General features: G+C 45.2%; 1 protein-coding gene across 1 annotated transcript in view; it reads right to left on the reverse strand.

Annotated features, from left to right (window-relative positions):
- The window catches only part of IL17REL (interleukin 17 receptor E like), a 747,013-nt gene that overhangs the window by 333,609 nt on the left and 392,576 nt on the right, over positions 1–20,828 (reverse strand). Inside the window, exon 6 of the mRNA XM_069629260.1 lies at positions 1,437–1,481. Coding sequence (XP_069485361.1) covers positions 1,437–1,481 — 45 coding nt within the window. The remainder of the gene's footprint in view (positions 1–1,436; positions 1,482–20,828) is intronic.

Below are 20,828 nucleotides of genomic sequence, written 5' to 3' on the forward strand. Positions count from 1 at the left end.
GGATCCCTAGCAAAGTAGGAAGAGCAGGAACAGGACTGGGATCCCTATGTCCCGTGCTATGTCTACCATGCTTATGAGTATGCCTGCCTCTACCACTGAAGTCATCAGTGTAAGAGGAGTGTCTGTAATCCCTTGACGGGTGACGGCATTTGAAAGGTCTTTTCAAAGGAGTTCACATCATTCAGGCAAAGGCATTCCAAAGCAGTGGCAAAAGTACCTTCAAATATCCTGAAGACGTACAACCTGAAACCAGAATGTTATCTTCTGTATAGCTTATAACACAGTAACCTTGAGGTCAGCACAGCCCAATGGAACTGTGGTTTGGCCACCTTGCATCTCATTTAACAGACTTAAGTTTGGGAAAACACTAATTGTGATCCTCTCCTTTCACTGGTAATTGGATACCTCAATGGCCAGAAAGCAAGACTTGCCATCTGCAGCAGGAGTGCCTCTGGTCCTCTGGTGCAGAAGCAGGCTTAAAAAAAGCAAGGTGCCATGTTGGCTAATGCCCCTATTTATACTGGTGGAAAGTTATTATGTGACCTGAGGTGTGGTACTGTCAATGTAGGCTGTACACCACGAACATACCACCCCCACATCCCTATTTGCATGACAATCCACCGTTCTGTTTCTCTGTCTGACCTTGTTTTGGTCCTATTGTTTTTGGGGTGCTTCCAATGTAACTAGACATCCATCACTGTGTTCCACCTCTCCACAATGTATCCTTTCTGTGACTCCACAGCTGAAGATGTCCCTATGTGGCTCACACCAGCCACATTCCTCATCCGAGTGCATCCTGGGTGGTGGTGTGGTGTGAATGTGGTATTCCTTGTGTTCTCTAGCTGGGTTGTGGCACCCAGAGAGCACCCATATCATGTGAAATGGTGTATACTTGGGCAAAAAGAAATTGAGATGTGTTGATGAAGCAGCAGATCTTATTTCTGTGGGGTGGGTCAATACCATGTCATATGTATTGGGGTGAGGAAAAGGGGTGAACTTCAAATGCAGCATCACACATGCCATCATCTCAATTCAAAAGTCACTATTGGAAACAGCAAAACATGCGATTTTCCTATCACATAACGTTTGTAAATTGTGTCATATAAATGAGTGGGCAACACAAAGGACCAGTGGACCAACAGTGTGTTCATTTATGTCTAATTAAAAGCATTATCTTCAAAGAAAAACACATGCAAACAGGAATGCATTAGTAGTATTGCAGAAGATAATAGGCCAGCTAGCACATGGTAATTGTCAATGCAGTACAGCAAGGTGTTTCAGTATATGTTGCTATCTGCCACCTTTCATTTCCAAAAAGTGGAGGATAATACAAGTTTTGCTGCAGTAATCATTAAACAAATACCATAAGAAAATGTAAGAACTGTATAACGGTTGCAAGTAGATTGATTCACTCATACAGCACGTTTCTTTCTTACCAATACAGACTGGGATATTGCTTGCTATGTCTTCGTTTCTGCAGTCTGCAAATATGAAAACATACATATTAGAAATTCTTACAGATATTGAACGGAATGAACAACCGTAGAAAATATACTCGAAGGTTTATAGCCAGCAACACGTGATTTATATAGCAAGCGTATGAGTACTAATTAAACACATCAAACCTATGTACCGCAGGCAACTATTCCAAAAATTCGTACAGCGAAAACTGTTTTGTTGTTACATTATTTATTCTTCACAGACATTGTATGCCATGTAAGATTCTGTGTGCAGCATACTTTACATGAACTTCTCAGTAGGCAGATCTTAGCAGTTTTCGGTAAGATTTCAATTTAGTTTACTTGATTTGCTATTTTGTTTTGTTAATTTCTCTCAACGTTAATATGCTGAGAGGGGGGAGGAAAGCCAATTAAAAGACCACAATGTTCAAATAGGATATTTCTTGAGGTTGCAAAAATGGATTACAATGATTACAAAGTCTATATGGCCCAAAGATGGACTGGGGGCACAGATATCAGTCAATACTACCTTTGCAAATGTCTTTGTGGGTCGATAGCATCAAACCAGGTTTCCCAGTGTCATTCTTTTTGGTTCAACAATGCAGCAGTCGCAGTGGTCCAGCGGGTTCTATGTTCATTCATCCCCAGATTTCTTTTCACAATGTTTTGCTGAAATTATTTCACTGAAAATACTAATTGAATTTTTTTTATTTATATTGGGGGTCACCCCCCAATTTTTATTTGGGGGGTCACCCACCAATTCATTTTTTTCAGCCGAAACTCTGCAAAACAAAACGGCTGATGAATGAACATTTTACCATCCTGCGGCAAGCTGGAGTCGAGCTTGGATCGAATGAGAGGTTGCTGTGCCTTCAAAGCACCTAATCAAGCTGTGCAGATAAAGCGATTACCAGGTTAGTTTGGCAGTTGAAGTTCGACAGTGCCGAACAGCTCCCAGAATGCTCAGGTGAGTTGATTTGATGCAGAGGCTCAGAGGTTGCTGTTTGGGGGACACGAGGATTGGGTCGATCGACTCGGAGGAGCGGTGATGAAGAAGCTGGTGTTCTGAACAGTTCTCTGAGCAATACAAAGCAGCGGTCCTTCTTTTGTTCGAGGCGAGGCAACAATGTTATTCTGCTGGGGACGTGCAGCGGCAAAAAGAGTCAAACAGGCAAATGGCTATTTGATGAATCATGAACACTTAAGGCAGCGTTGAAGGGTCCTGGTGGTTTGCACGGCAGTGAACATGCTTGAATCATGGCTTGCAGTTGGTCGATGTTGAAAACACAGGAATATTGGCTGTTCTGGATTTCAGGAGCTGTGGGTCCTACTCTAGCGTCGAAAAGGCCAACGTTAGTCCTTTTCTTGGGCTCACAAACACAGGGAAGGGTGGCAGACATCTCCATAGGTCCTGCAGCACGCTGAGGTCATGGGTAACAATGTTGTTGGCAAAGATGCAGATCTTGATCCAGAAGCAGAGTTTACCCCCTAGTTGTCCCTGGGGATGATTAGGGGACAGAGCTCATCTCTTCCTTGGAACACCTGCTTTCACCTCACAACTTGTGGACTTTAGTATGGACTGCTCTCCCAGCAGGTTCCAACAAAATATTCTTTTCAGGGTTAAAGTCCCAAAAATGATTCCAAGATGGTTCAAAGATGATTCAGAAAGTGGTGTGAGACCCCTTCTTTTAAAGGTAAAAGAGCACATGTGATTGGACTAAAGCTATCCTGCCTTAGTGGTCCAATGCCTGTTTCTAAAAGAAGTAGACTTTGCCCTTCTGATATCACTCCCAAAGTGCTTTGTTCATTGGATGAAGGAGCGAGAGAGAGGCAGAAAGAAACAAGATGGTGAATGTCTTCCCAGAGGGTACAGATATCTCTTGCTGACACTAACCTCAGCCCTCCCCTTATCAGTAGGATCAAAGGCCTTTAGAAATGCAGCAACCTGTTGTGAGGCTACTGCCTTTGAATTGGTGTGCCCCTTTGATACATGGGACCAGAACAACTACCTGTTGTGTCATTGTCTCTGCAGGATGATGTTACCTATCATTACAAAGAGATCAAAGAAGAGGCATGGCAATGCAGGTTCTGTCCTGCCATTTGGGAGGATCAGCCTGTATGGCCTGAATATAGAGCTTCCAAAGCTGGGCTGGCTCACAGGAACTAACACAGGTGTGATATCAAATTGGATGTGGCTGAAATGATCATGAGTTGGGCCATGCACCATGCCTAAAGACAGGCATGGGCTATGTTTAGAGTTTGCTCTCACACAAGCATTTACAGCTGTCTTTCTCAGCTACACTTCAATAAATTGGGGTAGAAAACCCTCTTTTTTGTTATCGAGGAGCCTGTATCTAGAGGGATTATGTGAATGTATATATGAAGAGGATACAGGCTACCCCTCCCTTCTACACATATAGGTATGAGTTATGCACACACTACTTTTACAGATACCTTAATTAGTCTGTATTTTTCATAAAGCAGATCATCACTTCTTGTTAGCAATAAAAACGATTTTATTTGTCATCATATACTCTAAAATAACCTGTATTCAGGCTTGGCACTATAACATAAACGTTATATGCATTACGTTTTTTTTTATCCGAGCCACTGTAGAAACAACATATTATCATTGATATGGAGCTTAACAGCAAGCTCTTTGACCATGCGGTAAAAATGTGAGGGGTTAGTAAACAAGCCAGGACTTGTAATATGTATTGGAAGAAGAACAACACATAAAGTCACTGTTTACTAACCCGTCTCTGTCACCTGTAGGTGGAAAAGCCATAATGTGATGTCATGATGCATGTTGTGAATGAATGTTTATCACGAATGGTGAGTGTCTACATAAGAAGCAAACCTGCCTCTCCATATTCTCCTGCCTCAAATTGACATGCTATGGAGGAGCCCTGGTAGATTTAGTTATCATGTGTAGACTCATGATAGATGGCATTTACATTCATGGCAAGCAATACTACTGGGTGACCTCACACATCATCTTTACATTGATGGAATGCCAGCTTTGCTGATTCCTGTGCAGGTGTTCTGTATCCGCTGGGAGTATGAGGGTCAATTGTGTGCAGTCAATCGCTATACACACCCCTGGGAAACCCACTATGCCATAGAACACCCTCACAATGGCCGCCCTTGTGCATAGATATGATATTATATGATAAGGTATTTATAACGCGCCTATAAACAAGTGTTTCGAGGAGCGACGAGGCAAGGGAGGGGGAACAGAGGGAAGACAGATAACGATCCTACTAGGCTAGGTGTCATTCAGATCGCGCAAGTGCATGGGAAGGAGAAGGGGAAAGTGCGAGGGGGAAGGGAGGGGGGAAAGTGTAGTACATGGGAGAGGGGAAAGTGCAGTACATGGGATAGTAGAATATTAGGATAAATAACGGCTGAATGGTGGCAAGTGCAAGGTAAGAGCAGGCATACGTGCTGGTGGGGGACTGTAAGGATACAGAATGCAGATCATGGAGCATTGAGATGTGCTGTCTGACAGAGGATCACCTGTATGATCTGGTGTATTGCCCTTGACTGGGAGGGCTGGGAAATCCCAGAGATAATGCCACTGGTCTTCTGGAACAAGCCTGTAGTGAAGAAATGCAAAGCTGACAGCGGCAACACAAGTGGATTTACGGCATGGCCTTGCATTGTTGGTGTGTACGGGCCTCCCCCCACTTACTCACCATTTCCATTAGGGCTTGGGAGGAAAGTGATACCACTGGGTGACCTCCTCATCACCCAGTTGGAATAGAGCTATACTCCTACTCATCAAATTCTCCTTATCTTTATCAGCTGGCGCGTCAGTATGATACCTACTGCACCAGCATTATGGGGATGTGTAAGTGTCTTTCAGTGCTTGGTCTCCTTATGGTGTTGTTAGTTGTGATTGGTGTTAAATGTGTGCTTCTTCAGGTGGACGGGCCAGTTGCACACTGTTGATAGGCATTTTTTCAGCATATTCTGAGGTGTGGTTTTGTGAATTATGATTTTGGTGCATCTTTGCTCACTTTCTTTGATCAATCCCCTTTGCATGCTTGATTTGTGGTATTGGCATGCATACCTCCCAATTTGCACATCTTATGCATACATTATGTGCTACGTTTCTGAAGTGGTGCACCTCTGAGATTTTTGGTGCATTCCTTCTGCATTTCATGTGCATATTGATTTTGCACACTTTTTTATTTTTGAGAATCTGACTCTGTAAGTTTATTAGCACTTCCTGGCAGCAATACAAGTTGTGTTGGTGAAGCAAAACATGTTAATTTAATAGTGGGCAATGTAATTAGACAAACTGAGTTAGTACATTAAATGGTTATAAATGTTGTCATTGTTAATCATAAGTTGAGCATTTTAGTTGCAAATGTGGCTGGACTGACACAGTTTTATTTGAGCGTGCATTAAATGGCATGTAAAAGTAAACGATTACACTATAAGAAAGTGTAATCCTTTCCCCTTGTTTAAGTTTTCCTTTCTGTGTGCAGCAAAACATGTTTTTCCAAGAGATGAAGTGTCTTGGTGTAGAATTCTTGGCTGGAAATTGCATTGTTTTGATCTGTCTACTGTTGAAGAAGTAAAGTTCAGAAAGAAACCAATACCAGTAGTTATTGACTGCACACTTAACATTCTGATTGGACGAGAAAAAGGCAATAGCGATCTCCAGGTGCTAGTTCAAGTAAATGCCACTCAATTCCAATGTAGACCTCCAAATATAAGCTAGTAACCAGACTCTACAACCCAACAAAACCTTACGATGTACCTGCTATTATCCTTTTACAAGACAAGTTAACTGCACCAAAGGATGAGAATGGTAGACAAGGATGGTTGCTAGAAAGCGCATTCTAAATCAGCAATTTAGTGCTACATAATAAACTACATCATAGAAATAATTCCATATTATCAAAGCCACTATTGCTTTCAATTACGTTATTAGCTTTTTTCCGCAGACCAGAAAAATATGCCATGTTCTCTTCTCTTAGAAAGGGCATAACACCCCCTAGATACAATCCAAGAAAAATGTGCCTCATGGTGGAATGCAGCAGGGGTGTCAAGTGTTGCCTCCATTTTCACTTGAGCACATCAATGATATTCACTTTCCAGGCCCAACTGCTACATGGAAGTGCTGATTCTGGAGTAGGCTCTATGAGTGTGCGTGTGTGTGCTGAAACCCTTTTTTTCAATGTTTCACCTCATTCATTGGCGACACAGCAGTGCTCGGTTGACTACTCTCCTTTTTCCATGGTGTTTACACGTGACATCGTACCATTGGTTTCGCCAATGATGACGCGCCACCAGGGGAGTGTGGGTTACCGTCTAATCAGGGCTACACGTGTTTTTTTATACACGCGGTTGGCATGGGAACGGCTTCATTCCAGACAGTCCTCGCACCAAGAGACCCGCACCCGAGCTGCTCCAGAAGGAGACTCGATTATATCAAAGTAAGTGCACAGAAGCATATTCTTTTTCGTGCAGAGGCCTTCTGCTGTTAGCACGCAATCCAGTCCTGCTGCCACCAGCAGGCTCTGGACTTCCTCACCATTAAGTGCCGTTACAAATGGCACAGATTATTTAATCTTCACTTTCCCAGCATCACAGCACCCTCACAAGGATATGCTTTGTCGCACACAGATTTCGGCACTCATGGACGGATTGTATATGCTGCATCCGCATTAAGAAGTGGGCAATCATCCCCTCTTTCGATTTTGATGACAGTCTTTACCACTTGAGGTAAGACTCTACCTTCTTACCATCATTTTACCAATAGTCATTTAAACTATTCATTCAAACCAGGTTCCTCATAGAACCCTTCATGTCATTTCAGGTTTTCACTTGTTTCCACATTGGCCAGTCACATGCCAGCTAGCCATCCACACTAAGATGGATGCCTTCACTTACCCTAATACTGGATAAGTCTTAGGTAGGATTTACGCTCCACATCCTAACGGAGCGTCTTTTTGTTATAATAATCAAGCATCTATTTTTGAGCTTTATAAATTATTCAATCATTTATTTTTGAGGTCACTCCCTTACTTACCACACTCCATTTGTCACTTTTAGATACAGACCCTGGGACCCAGACATACTCCATCATACGTCCTGGTGAAGGCCTGCACATAAAGCTGCATTCCACAGCTCACTCCTGGGCCAAAACACCTTAGTGTCGACGATTACACCATATGTTCTGTGCACAATTCATGCACTGCTTTGTTTTTTGTTATATGTTCATTGAATTTGGTTTTTTGTTCACTTTGTACCTGCATAACTCAATATGGCTTTGAATATTAGCAGAACTTGTATGCCACATTGTGTAATTTTTTATGCTAATTAAAATATATTAAGTCAGGACATGCGCAGGTATTGACTTTTTCACACTTTTGTGTGAGACTACTGTATTGGTGTGATCTCTCACCCTGAAATTTTGTTTTGTTGATTCCACTATTGATGGCGTGCCTTCTTTACTCTATGATGATTTCCAACACTGTAGATTGGCTTATTTAGCTCTCCTCCTGGTGGTTCTTCCACTTGGTCCTTCTCCATCTCCTCTCTTCTTCTAAATTACTTTCTTTTTTCTGCTCAATGTCCTTATGACCCTTCCTTGTTGCCTCCTTCAATCCTTCTCTCGGTGATGCTGCATCCATTTATGTGTTCCAAAATAAGCTCTTCTAGTCCTCCTTTTTCTCTTGTTCACCTCATGACCTCTACTCTGCTCCTTGGTTCCTATGTCAACTTCTCTATTTTTCCCTATGATATTCACTCCACCTCCTGCCTACTATGTTGCTTCTCTGTCACCTCCTCCTCTTGCTCTGATGATATTGCCACCTCGCCTCCATTTATTTGCTCATCTGTCACCTTCTTCTATCTCTCTATCTGTCTTTCTCTCTCCCTCTTTCTTTCTCTCTCTCCCTCTATCCCACTCCTTTGTTGATTTTACTCCCTCTCAATTCCTGATGTTCTTGTTCCTCTGTAACCTTCTACTGCTCCCCCTCCTGCTCGCCACCTCTTCTCGCTTTTGCTCGCTTTGTCATTCCCTCCTGCTTCTATCCTCCCAGCCAATCTTACACACACTAATGTGCTTTCTTCTCCTCCAGTTCTGAACTCCCATGACTTTCCTGATCGTTTGTCTCTTTATATATCTTAACTGGTCCATCCACTGACAAAGTAATTGAGTCATTAACTTCATTTTGGGGTCTGTCTGTGATTGGTTATCTTGGTTATCTTACTCTGAAACAACCAAACCCAAAGATGTTTTGATTTATGTTGCAAATGCCAGCACAGGTCCGCAGGACACAACTTAGCTCACTGTCATTTTGATTTCATCTGTGATTTTCCATAGCAAGGGTAGCTTTGAAAAGGCAGGTGACCTTTTCCCATGTGTGTAACCCTGAGGGGAAGGAAGAGAATGGAAACACAGTGTAATGGACCCAGGTGTGTGAAGCAGCACAGGGGAACCTTTAAAGAAGATATAAACATTGCTTGCAACACAGGCAAAGATCCCTTACACAGAAAAATCATTACCCTCATATAGAAGGGTGGGACCTGCACTCCCCTCGGTGCCCTTGTGGGCCGCATGTCACTGCCTGTGCCCGGGCTACCAGGGTAACAGGATGGCACTCCTCTGGCAGAGGGGAGAGCATCAAAACTCACTGCAGCCTCATTTCACTGTGGAAGCCTTGCTAATCAGTGCTCCCTGAGCAGGGAGTTCCCACCCTAGCTTCCCCTGAATTGAATGGCTATCCCCATCCAGGAAGGGGAGCCGTTCATATATCATTAATGCCTACCCCTGATGAGGTGGGCTTCAAAGATCCGTGGGCTGTTGCTGGCATACAGTTGTAAGCGTAGTGCTAGAGCAGTTGCACTTTCCCAGCCACCTGTCCAAAAAACACATAGCAGCAGAGATAAATGAGCGGTGGTCCATTTCAAAGTTACACGAGCAAGAGGCAGAGGTGTGTCAGCAGTTTATGTCCAGTCATACATTAAAGATGGTGTGGCAGACATTGCTGCAACTGGAAGGGCCTTTCCGGCACTTCCATGTTGACTATGTTGACATGCAAGACAGATGTACCTATTATAGCCACATGCTTCTAGTAGCTTGTAGTAGTGTTCCCTTTGTCCCATTGGGTTGGGGCAGTGCTCTGCGCTAAGAATTATGCAACGTTGGCTGCAAAGTTCTTGGTGCAAGAGGTGTTCTCGAGATGAGAATGTGTGACGAGATAAGGTCTGATAATGGCTAACCTTTCACCAATGACCTTTCAAGGAAATAACGCACCTTGTAGGTATAAAACAAAGCCTATGCACAGTGTACGAGCCGCAAGTGAATGGGATTGTTGAAATATTAAATGGCCTGCTTAAAGAACACTTAGCAAAGCTAACCACATAATTGTGCACACATTGGCTGTATTGCCTCCCATTAGAGCTTTTCGCTCTTCACAACTCTCCCAGTGTGGATCGCCACTTGACTCTGCATAAATTTTGTAACTGGCAGGAAGATGCATGTGCCTTTTCCTCCTGCATGTTCAACTTCAGACGGTTTTAGGGGAAGAGCTGCAAACATACCTAACTGAAATGACAAATGCCCTCAAATAAGTTTCCTCCAGGTTCAGCATTCAATAACCAACATTGAAGAACAGGCAGGTGCACACAGTGAGGAAGAATGCCTACAACACAGCCCTTCTATCTGAGGGACATAGTACACGGCCGTAACGTTGTGCGGAATTGAAAGGCCCTTACGAAGTTGTGTATGCAACACCCACAGCAGTGATAAGGGAAAGAAGGGCATGGATTCAGGCTTCTAACGTGTGCAAGGTCAACATCAGCACCCCCACGGAAGAAGAAGAGAGAGCAGCAACTTGATGGGAAGTATTAACCAACTGTCATTGACATTTCTTTCAGCTATAAGACTTTACAGAAAGCCCACAAGCAGAGAAGAAAATGGGCAAGCAAGTAATGGGGCAATGGGAGAAAACATAAGCACAATAAAAAAATGATAGGGGCAGGATTGTTTTGTTTCTTGGTTTTCTGTCTTCTGTTCTTTTTCTGGTTTCTATTGCATAAAGGTAAAACATGGAGATGAGGCGCACACTCTGGTTCCCAGTCAGATTTACCTTCTAAAGCAACAGTTAGTCTTCTCCTCCAAATGTTTTCTTGGTTCCATCAATCATCAGGGAGGCTATTCTCCTTTTCCTTTTCAGGTGTGACTGGTTCATTCTCATTATAGTCTCTAAGGATTCTGGTACATGTAGTCGCAAACTTTTTTCAATGCAGGTGACTAGGAACCAACTCTCCTCCAGAGCACAAATCTTACTCTTAAAAGGGGGAGGTGGAAAACCATGTTTATGGCTCTCCATAGTAAGGCATGATGACCCTGGTGCTGCTGCCTCTTGAGCCCGGTACTCTTGAAACACTGTATAAAAAATGGAGATGAGACACGCACTCTGGTTCCCAGTCAGATTTACCTGCTAAAGCAATAGTTAGTGTTCTCCTCCAAACGTTTTCTTGACACTATCAATCATCAGGGAGGCTGTTTTCCTTTTTCTTTTCAGGTGTGTCTGTTTAATTCTCATTAAAGTCTCTAAGGATTCTGCTACATGTAGTCACACACTTTTTTCAATGCAGGTGACTTCTATTGCATAAAGGAAGTGGAGGAGTGTCAACCGACAATGGGAGGGAGACACGTACTAAGAGAAGTATATTTAGTGCTGAGAAGTTCTATGACTCCATTGGGGAGGGGAGAGACATGGCATCTGGAAACCTATAGTATGACAAAATGAAAAGGGTGGGGCGAGAGAGCACTAATGGCATTTGCTATGTGTGCTTGCTAATCCCGCACGTTGCAGATACACCAAACATTTTTTTTCCACAAGAGGTGGTGGCAGAAAAGGTGGGATGCCTGATGCACCTTTCATGATGTAGAACTCAGGACCTGTTTCAGGGGCATACTGTAGTAGTGTAATGTATAGACGAAGGGGGAGAGGAAGATCTGGACAGGGAAGAGGCAACAAAGCATTTCATATTAGAATATAGTACAGAAGGGGCACAAAGGGCAAATACCCACAGGAGAATATATTGCAAGAACTCAACAGGGCATGATATTCTGTGGTGCCAAACCAGACCAGTGATGCGGATAAGGAGTTCTGTGTTTCACAATGGGAAATGGGCATGGAGTGATGCAGTGCCGTGCAGAAGGGCTAGTGGGATATGAAGACGTGGTAGTGAAAAAAATAATAATGACTGCAGGGGAATATGGGATGCTAATGTACATGCCTTGAAATGTAAAGATGAGAGACATTGATCAGTGCACATAAAGCCACTCACCCAGGCTTCCTTGTGTTTCAGGTCAAAGGGCACACTTGTAATGGGGATGAACACTGGCTGTGGGAAGATGTTGAGTATCCCGGTATTGTGGAAAGGGACGGCAGCTGTGATGGACTACTGGTGGGCCTGTGGATCTAGAGCTTGTGCCCAACTGCCCCTCGATTGTAGAGGGGTGTGCACACTTGTGACACTCGATAACCTTGCATTGACCACACACCAGGCAGACTTGTTACATTTCAATGATCTTTCTACACCATGACAGGAGAAAAGGGAGAGACTGAAAAGATGTGGAAGGAGTACAGAGATGAGTGACCAGATGAAAAGGGAGTAGCAACTATATTTTGACCGAATCATTGCAGAATGTGGATGCTTTCCCACAGCACATAAGACCTTTTAATAAAGCATGAGTTTTCTTCACATCCTTACTACTTCCGGGGGTACAAGCAGCTGAAAATGCTAGGTGGCTGCAGATCACCTGCTACGAGGTGCTACAGTTGGCGAATATGACTGAAAAGGCCTGAGTGCAGTGTGGGAGCAACTCTGCACCTTGCGCTTGGTGGCCCTCCAGAATAGGTATGTTCTTGTTCTAATTACTCCAATGGAGGGCAGTGATCTGCCATAAGATAGGGAGCAGTTGTTGCACGGCAACACCCGCCAAAAATGCTGACAACTGAACATTCAAAGAAGCTGTAGAAGAGATAGGGGCCCTATATGAAAAGATTGTCAAAGAAACACATGACACCGCCTCAGACAGTTGGCTGGTCTCACTATTTGACTGGGTACCTGAGTGACTAGCAGCAATGTTTAAAATAACTTTCCCCATGTTCATTGTTATGTTTGTTGCCTTTTGTGTTGGACAGTGGATCATCCAGCAATGTAACTGTTGAAAGGCAAAAGTACTGTATATAATGCCTGCTAATGAAATTGCTGATGATGGTAGCAGAGTACAGAGGCAGCCTCCCAGGGTGAATGAGGGGGGGGGACGAGTGCATGCAGCTTTTGCAGTGCCACCATCAAATGCAGAGAACTCTGATGCTTCTTGGGTAGCATGTCCTCTAGATGGACGAGATTGCATAATAATTGGATCCACTTTGGATGAACATGAGGAAGAGGGTGGGGATATGGACAGGGTCCTGCAGCTGTGGGTGCCCAGGGAAAAGAGTAAAGACATTATGGGAAAGAAGGTGTTGCTCGAAAGATCGATCGAAGGGGGGAATCTTATGAAGGTGCTGATTCAGCACCAGACAGCGGGGCATACCTACCAATTGCGGGAATAAGGGGGGTGGGCTGGAGCACCCACAAAGGGGGCAAACAAGTGGTCACTGGAAGCTGTAGCCAGCCCCAGGAGCCAAGCATGGAGGGGAACAAGGAGGGACACTGCATATAACACAATATGGACACTAGGGAACCTGCTGCATAAATGCAAGAGAGGTGAAAAAACACAGGTAAGCACACTCCATGGGGATGCCACAGATGGGCCTCTCAGAGTAGGTGAGGATGAACACACAGCCAGTGCACATCAGCTGAGGTGTTGGGGAAGCTGAATGCAGGCTGCTCATCCCCAGCAGAAGGTGGTAGCTGGGAACAGCACCGGGTGAAAACATTAAGGTCGGTGAGCCAATCCCACGGTTACTTGCAGCAGCTGGGGTCTGGGGAAGCACTTGCATAACACCAAAGGCGGTTTCAAATCACCCCATGTCTGAAAGGCATGGGAACAAGGGTGCAGGATCAAGGGGTGCTCCGAAAAGAACCAATCAGATGGTACATTTTGGTTTACCTGAAAGGCAAAAAGCACACAGTGTGTCCATAAAATTGTTTGCGAGGGTTATCATCGAGCAGGTGCCATGTGAATGTCTCCCTTCACACTAGTTCAGGGTATCTTGTGTTCCTTCTTTTGCTGACCAATGGCAGACGAATAAAGATCCAGTGGCCAGCACAACTATGTTATTACTAATAGCAAGTATTTGGTGGGTGGAGCAGGAGGCAATGTGGCACCTCACAGGACGGGAATGAACCAGGAGAGGGTGAGTTCTGTTTTTGCTCCAATCATGTTCACCTAAACTATGTCTAGCTATAGGGGCATGATGTATTGTAACCATAAGAATGGCAGAGATGTGAAAAGTTGAAGTGAAACGGTTTCTAAATCTATACACATTGTATAAGAAGCTGTGTAAAAGTACTGTCCACTGTGAGCTTGTTTGTCAGCCCTCACCAATCAGTTATGTTCCACTGTGCTGTTTGATTTGTGCTTACACAGCTGTAATAAACAGCATTACCTCTTGCCTCATGTATGCTCCTTTTTGGTCTATCACCGATAAATCACTGATTATGAGCCCTTCCAGGGCCCCTAAAACAATATTATGGTCACATTGTGAAGTTTCTATTATTTTGAGCTCCCAAATAAAAGGAAATATATTACTAGACCAGGATGTATTCAATCATTGGTTGGTGTTCTCCCATTTTCCAAGTTACCCTCTGTGGCATATCACCTTTTACATTTCTGTTTAAGACACACAAATCTCTATCTGCAATAAATTGCTGCCATTGATATCTAGTACTTTCTCCTCCATTGTCCCTCCTAAAATCTGATGTAGAGTTTTGACACATATGCAAGGTATTGAAGTCCTCAGCAATAATTACAGCTGCAATTTGGTCCTCGTCCATGCACATATCCAGTATCTCTGAGATACTATCTAAAAATTCCATCAAGGGACTCCCCAGCGAATTGCAATTGATATTAATAAGGGCAAAAATACCTAACCCCGGGAAACAGCACTATCCTAAGAGATCTTGGAGGCCTGCATGAAGGCGTTGGGGAGAACCAAGGACTTAGTTCCATACCATTAACATTTCAAATTGTCGTTAGGAGGCCAGAAGTCAATCTTCCTTTTTGGCCCTTTTGGACTGGGTTTAAAAGCACAGTATACCTATCCATCGCAGGTGGTTCTCTGAGCCAGGTCTCCTGGAGTACTAAGATGTCAAAGGAGGATATATTGATGTCTGCCACCTGCAGATGCCTAAAACCATGAGTGTTCCAAGAGCCTATAATCACTTCCTGTTGGCTGCCCTGGTCCTGCAGTAAATTACTTTGAGAATTTTCTTGCCAAGACTCCTGACAGACATAGCCAGCTTTCTGCTTCTCTCTCACAGTAGGTTTTACTACAACCTCTGTTATTTGCGTCACAGCTGTGTTTGAGGCCGGGAAAAATGCCATAGGGCCCACAAAGTTATCAGACTTTGTACATTCCTCCCTCTTATCCTTTTGTTGTTTTCCATTGTAACATCTGTTCATTTTCTTCACATAATAGCCCATCGAGTGAAGGTATGTAGCAGAATATAGTATCATAGATCTTAATCTAGAATGTCTATGAAGTATCAACCTATCCACACATTTACAACAGAATTCTACAATATCAATATCTCAGAATTGGATAGGCCGCAGGGCCAGGAAAGTATCAAAAAGCCACAGTACATTTCACCTCTTCAGGATTACATTGTCTCTGGAAGATGACAGCCTCTCAAGGAGTATACAAGACTCCTCCTTTTATACTATTGTCTCTCTTGCCAACTGGGAGTTTCTGATGTACTCGATCTGCATTTTGGCAAATCAGTGCATGCCTTTCTTCAAGAGTTTAGAAAGGCTGATTGAGCCAATTAATTATAGGCTGTTCTTGCTGGATCTGATTCCATTGATCCATCTCATTACTGCCTTTCCTCTCTTGGGGCTCAGTCCCTCTACTGGTTACCACCTGAAGGGACACCACTTCCAACAGTAATCTCCCTCAGTCATGCCTTCATCCAGAGTTATTATAAGTGTGTGCTCTACTCTTGAGACATTTCCCATCTTCCCTACCAACTCTTCCTGCCTATAATGGCCTGTCACTTCTAATACCACCTTTTTTCTTTTTCGGTAGAAGAGTCAGCGTTCTGAGGAATTTCCTTGAATCTGCATTGTTTTCCCTCCTGAGGTTTTTGGTCATTGAATTTTTTCCTTGGGTTTTTCTTTGTTTTTTTGTTTAGTTATTGCCTTTGAACTTTGGAAAATCGGATAGGTCGTCTGGTGCAGAATACCGACCTCCTGTTGCTGCAATAAACTATTCTCATTGTATCCATTGTATCTGCATGTTGCAGACGATAGAGTCTGCTCAACATGCCTCATTGCCTGCTCTTCCACCAGGCCATAGTGGACAATGCAACCATCCTCCACCTTCCACAAAATCTCTCTCAGACCTTAGCTCTTGCTCGTTAGTGGATTCTTTTAAAAATGATCCTGAATAAGTTCTTGAGTTATGCATCTTAGTGCTCCAATCTGCCTAACTGTCTCATGGTAAACTCCCACTCCTGGAGACGTTTTTTTTAATTTGTTGTGCCGTGATATAGCCCTAAAAATACAAGACCTTGGAATTCAGTAGAGTAAACAGCATTACATTTTCAACTATTTTCGCATTTAGCGACTCATACAGTTTTACTAAAGTCACCAATTAATTGAATTGCATACGTTCACAGAAACAGACAATTTCTCCTCTTTCTCCTCTGGATTGATGCCCCTTACAGTCTTTGTGCACTTTATTTGCGCAACTTGGACTTTCTGCTCCTTGTTGCTGAGCGGGGCAGGAACGGTTAGAGTCTGGCTTTGTCTGACTCCTAGAGACTTGCTGTGGTTGCTGGGGGTTTGACAGCACTTTTGTGTATTCTCTGCACACTTGTTTCTTCTTGTGGTTTACTTGCTGTCTTTTAAAAAAACAAATAATAATAATAATAATAATAACAGCATGACAAGTGCAACAGATTATTAAGAGCGTGGGTCAAACAAAGTTAGTACAAAAATATAAAAACCCCACTCTTTCTTTTCCTTTTCCATTGAATGTTGTATTCACAAGTATTCTAGCACACTTTGAAAGCTAGGTGGCAATTGTGTACTTTTTTGGGTAAAATGGCAGTAGCTCTGAGAAGCAAACACTTAGCTTACACAGACCAGAGAAGTCTGCATACTCTTTTTACAAAAAAAGCTAACAAGGACAATGCCGCTTTTGGTTTAAATTCTAGAGTGCAAAGCCAAACACCTATGAATTTTCTGCCGCTTCCCTTCCACTCTGCTCCAGTAATTGGCCAACATGGATTATCATGCCGGCACAAATGCTGGAGATCCCTTTGCGGTCCACCTGCTTTTTGCAGCAGCATATCACATGCAGACTATGATAAATTGCAATTTGACAAGGGTGTAAAAGCCCTGGCTTTTTTGAATTTATTAAATAAGAAAATGATGTGGGTAATTCCATCTGTTGAGAGAAATCTGCTAATCAGATTCCCCTTTCATAAGCTCCAGGCACAAGCATAGTGTGTACTTGTGCACTGCTGCATCAGTATCCTGATTCACAGTGCCTGCTCTACCAGTGGCACAGAGCATGTTCAGAGGTCACGGGTGCCCTCTTAACAGCTGCAGTGACAGTTCAGTGTCTGCAGTGCAGTTGCTGCATTTAAGATATATACCCCTGTCCCAAAAACTGCATAACCCTGGGGATCCTGTCCAGGAGGCACACTACATTTTAAATATAAGCCACACCTGAGTTAGGTTATGGTGGCCAACATCTCTCAGACTAAACCCAGCCACAGTCAATTGATTTTGCATGTTACCTGTGGTGCAATGTCTTTCCTCCGTGGGGGTACTATGTCCACTGACAGAGCTGGGGCAGTGAACATTGGCGCAGCGTCCTCCGGATATTGGGGCCACCATGTTCCCTGCATGGTGCAGGTATGGGGAACCTGCAGCAGCTTCATTTGTATGAGACCATTATAATCCAAACAGTGTACCCATTTCAAGCAATAATACTACTTCAACCGAACACTGCAAAATTGCCTCCAACCGAATTACTGAGAGGCATTTGTGGTAAAGTAGTTTATTTACCATTAGATCTCAAAGAAAATGTAGACACTCTACGAGTGCAGAGGCCAATACAAGAATCTTTGGTTATCCTGGTGAATGGTGTACCTACAAAAGACAAACATTTCTGGCAGCAACTAGTGGACTTAACCAAAGTTAGGGAAGCGTTGCAATACCTTAAAGAAAACAATGAATACTACAAGTAAATAAACTTGCAAGCAAACCTGAGAGAAACAATCCAAATAATTCAGGACTCCTAAACAACTGGCCAGTTTGAACGTCTAGATCCTAGTGCAGCCTCCAATATTTTAGACCACTATACAATTCACCCACTGCACTCCGAAGACACCATAGACGATGCAGTAGAAACATATCAAATGCGGCAAGCCAAAGGAGCGCCAATCAGTATATGGGAAAAAAGTGTGGAAGCACAAGCCTTTCATCTACTCTTCCCAACTGGAAAAGGTGGAAGATATGATAAAAGAGGTACACAAAAACAGTATTAGAATACCACTGTTTACGGATGTATTCTGAAGGCCCCGGATTTAGACAGAACGTGGACTGCATATTCCATCTGCTCTTAGAAAGTGAACTGGCAACGCTATGTTATGGAGTTGTCCAAACATTAAAAACAGGTTCCCCATGGTCGGCCGCCAGGGGGCGCACGGATGCAGAACTCCTCCGTGTGAGCTCCGCTCCCCTAACCCCCAAAAGTGCCTTGAGCCCCCACTTTTGGCCCCCCCACCCGAGCAACAACGACGGACGGAGCCCCCTGGACCTGGCCCCCGACTTCTGGGCGAAACTCTGACGAAAATCGGAGCGATTTCTCCTGCGAAATCGCTCGGACAAGAGCCGCCCCCTTGGGCCTCCTACGCAGCACTTCCTCGGAGCGCCGAAGTTGCGCGAACTCGCGTACGGCCTACTCGGCCTCCCGCACTCCGAAGCATCACCTCAGTCGACCGCTGCCCCCCCTCCAGATCGCAGGAGAGCTTTCGGGAACCTCGCGGACCGGCTATCGTCAGGTCGGGTGAGTGTCTCCCGCCCGCACTACGCGTGCGCTTTCCAGGAGCCCCCATTTCTGAGTACAGAGACTGCCGGCAACGCCACCCCGTCAACGGAGGGGCATCCCGGACCTGCAGGAGGCGAAATCCCTTACCACCCCCCATCCAGCAGAGAATCGCCCCCCCGCACTGCAGAGCTTGGCGCGGAACTCCCTCATCAGCCAGGCAACACTTCGGATGGGGCCCCGCACCTACAAGCCTGACCCGGGCCTCCCCTAGCCCCTGAATGTTCACAGGGACAATCCAGACAGACCCCAAAGGCCACACCGGCACAGGGCAGTGGAACCCGAGTGGCTGAGGATATTAGACCAGAGGCCACCACCGGAGACGAACAGTACGAACGGAGGGTAGTGCCCCTGATCCCAGGGCGTGTGCCTCCTCCCGTCGCCCACTCCCGCTCCCCGGGATACCCGAGTCACGCTCCCGTCCCTCACGCCGACAAGCAATCGGGCCTTGGTGCTGAGGGAAAGGCCCCCATCATAGGGGCGTGTGCCTCCTCGCACCCACACACCGTATGAGCACCCGCAGCAAACTCGCCAGGTTTGCATACATCTCCCCAGATCTGACCCCGATAACGATGGAACAATGGCGACTGAGCACCCCGAGGCGGGTACGGCGGCCACCAAAGGGGACATAGCCGCCCTCCTAAATGAGATCAGAAACATGGGCGCAAACTTAGGAGACAAGCTCGACAGAATGACCCAGCGGGTCGATAACATAGAACAGAGGCTTGAGGGGGTCGAAAACAACCAGGCCTCGACCGATGTAATGGAAACCCAACTGAACCTCAGAATGAGCAACATAGAGAAAAGAGAGGAAGACATCCGACTGAAAATTGACGATTTAGAGAACAGGGAGCGCCGTAATAACCTCCGCTTTTTTGGGATCCCGGAGCGCGAGGGTGAGACAGAAACAGACCTTAGACACACCATAAATGATATCATTAGGATACTAGTTGCCGACGAGAATGTGGACGAGCTCGCAATTGAGCGGATACACAGAGCCGGTGGCCCACCAGGGGGCCCGAGATCCGTCCTCGCCAAGTTCCATAGATACCAAGACAGAACAAGGATTCTCACGAAGGCTCGATCCGCGGACTCCCTCACCCTCAGCGGGGCCAAGATAACTATCTTTCAAGATCTTTCCTCGCTCACGTTGGCTCTACGACGTCTCTGTAGCCCCCTCACGAAGTGGATCACGGACCGAGGCACGAGGTACAGGTGGGGATACCCCTTCTCCCTCAACTTTGAGCACGAGGGCAGACGAATAGCGCTCCGATCCGAAGACGACATCCGGAACTGCATTGCGGAGCTCCTGGGCCCAGACCCGCGGGAGGAAACACAGAACGACTCGGCACGGGATGAAGAGAGAAGGAGACCCCAGGGCCCGAAGCGGAATAAAGTCAGGGGAGCAAGAAAATATAGATGTCCCAATGACTCCCCGGACGTAAATGGATGAGACGGCACCCACCCGTCACTTGCCCTGAAGAATCTTACTCGGAACCCATGGGCCAGGGAGTTGGTACTCGGTGGTGGGTCGACGTCATGGGCCCGCCGGACACCCTATATTGTGCACTTTCTACTGTTGTCATTTCTGAAGATCGACCGGCGAATGACGTCCATTGTACCCACACGTATCGTTGAATTTTCTTTTCTTTCTCTATTGTATACTTAAGATAACTGTTCTTGTTGCTTGTTATCCTGTGATTGATGTTCAGCAATCAAATGGGGGGGGGAGGGGGGCTCAGAACCATGATACGCTACCATGGGGGGAGGGGGTTGCGAGGCTATAACCCTCACAGGCGGTCCGCCGAAAGGCCGGCTGAGTGCATCTGGTCCAACGCGGACGCCATCCACTTCGAGACTCAGTTTCACATGGGGTTGAAAGATGCAGTACTTAGATTGAAACCGAGAACACTGGGTATGATGAACAATACCCGAAGGGAGGGGGAGGGGGGTGGGTCGATCGCAAATTCGATGCCTCGCGAGGCACGAACCATTTATCGATGTACTTCCACTGTGGCAACTAATTTTCGAAGACGACGCGACACACATGATGAACACGCTACTTGCAACAATGTCCACGAAAAGTAACGTAGCAGGT

The sequence above is a fragment of the Ambystoma mexicanum genome, chromosome 12 (assembly GCF_040938575.1).
Source record: "Ambystoma mexicanum isolate Mex_15411 chromosome 12, UKY_AmexF1_1, whole genome shotgun sequence".
In the NCBI taxonomy this organism is placed as follows: domain Eukaryota; kingdom Metazoa; phylum Chordata; class Amphibia; order Caudata; family Ambystomatidae; genus Ambystoma; species Ambystoma mexicanum.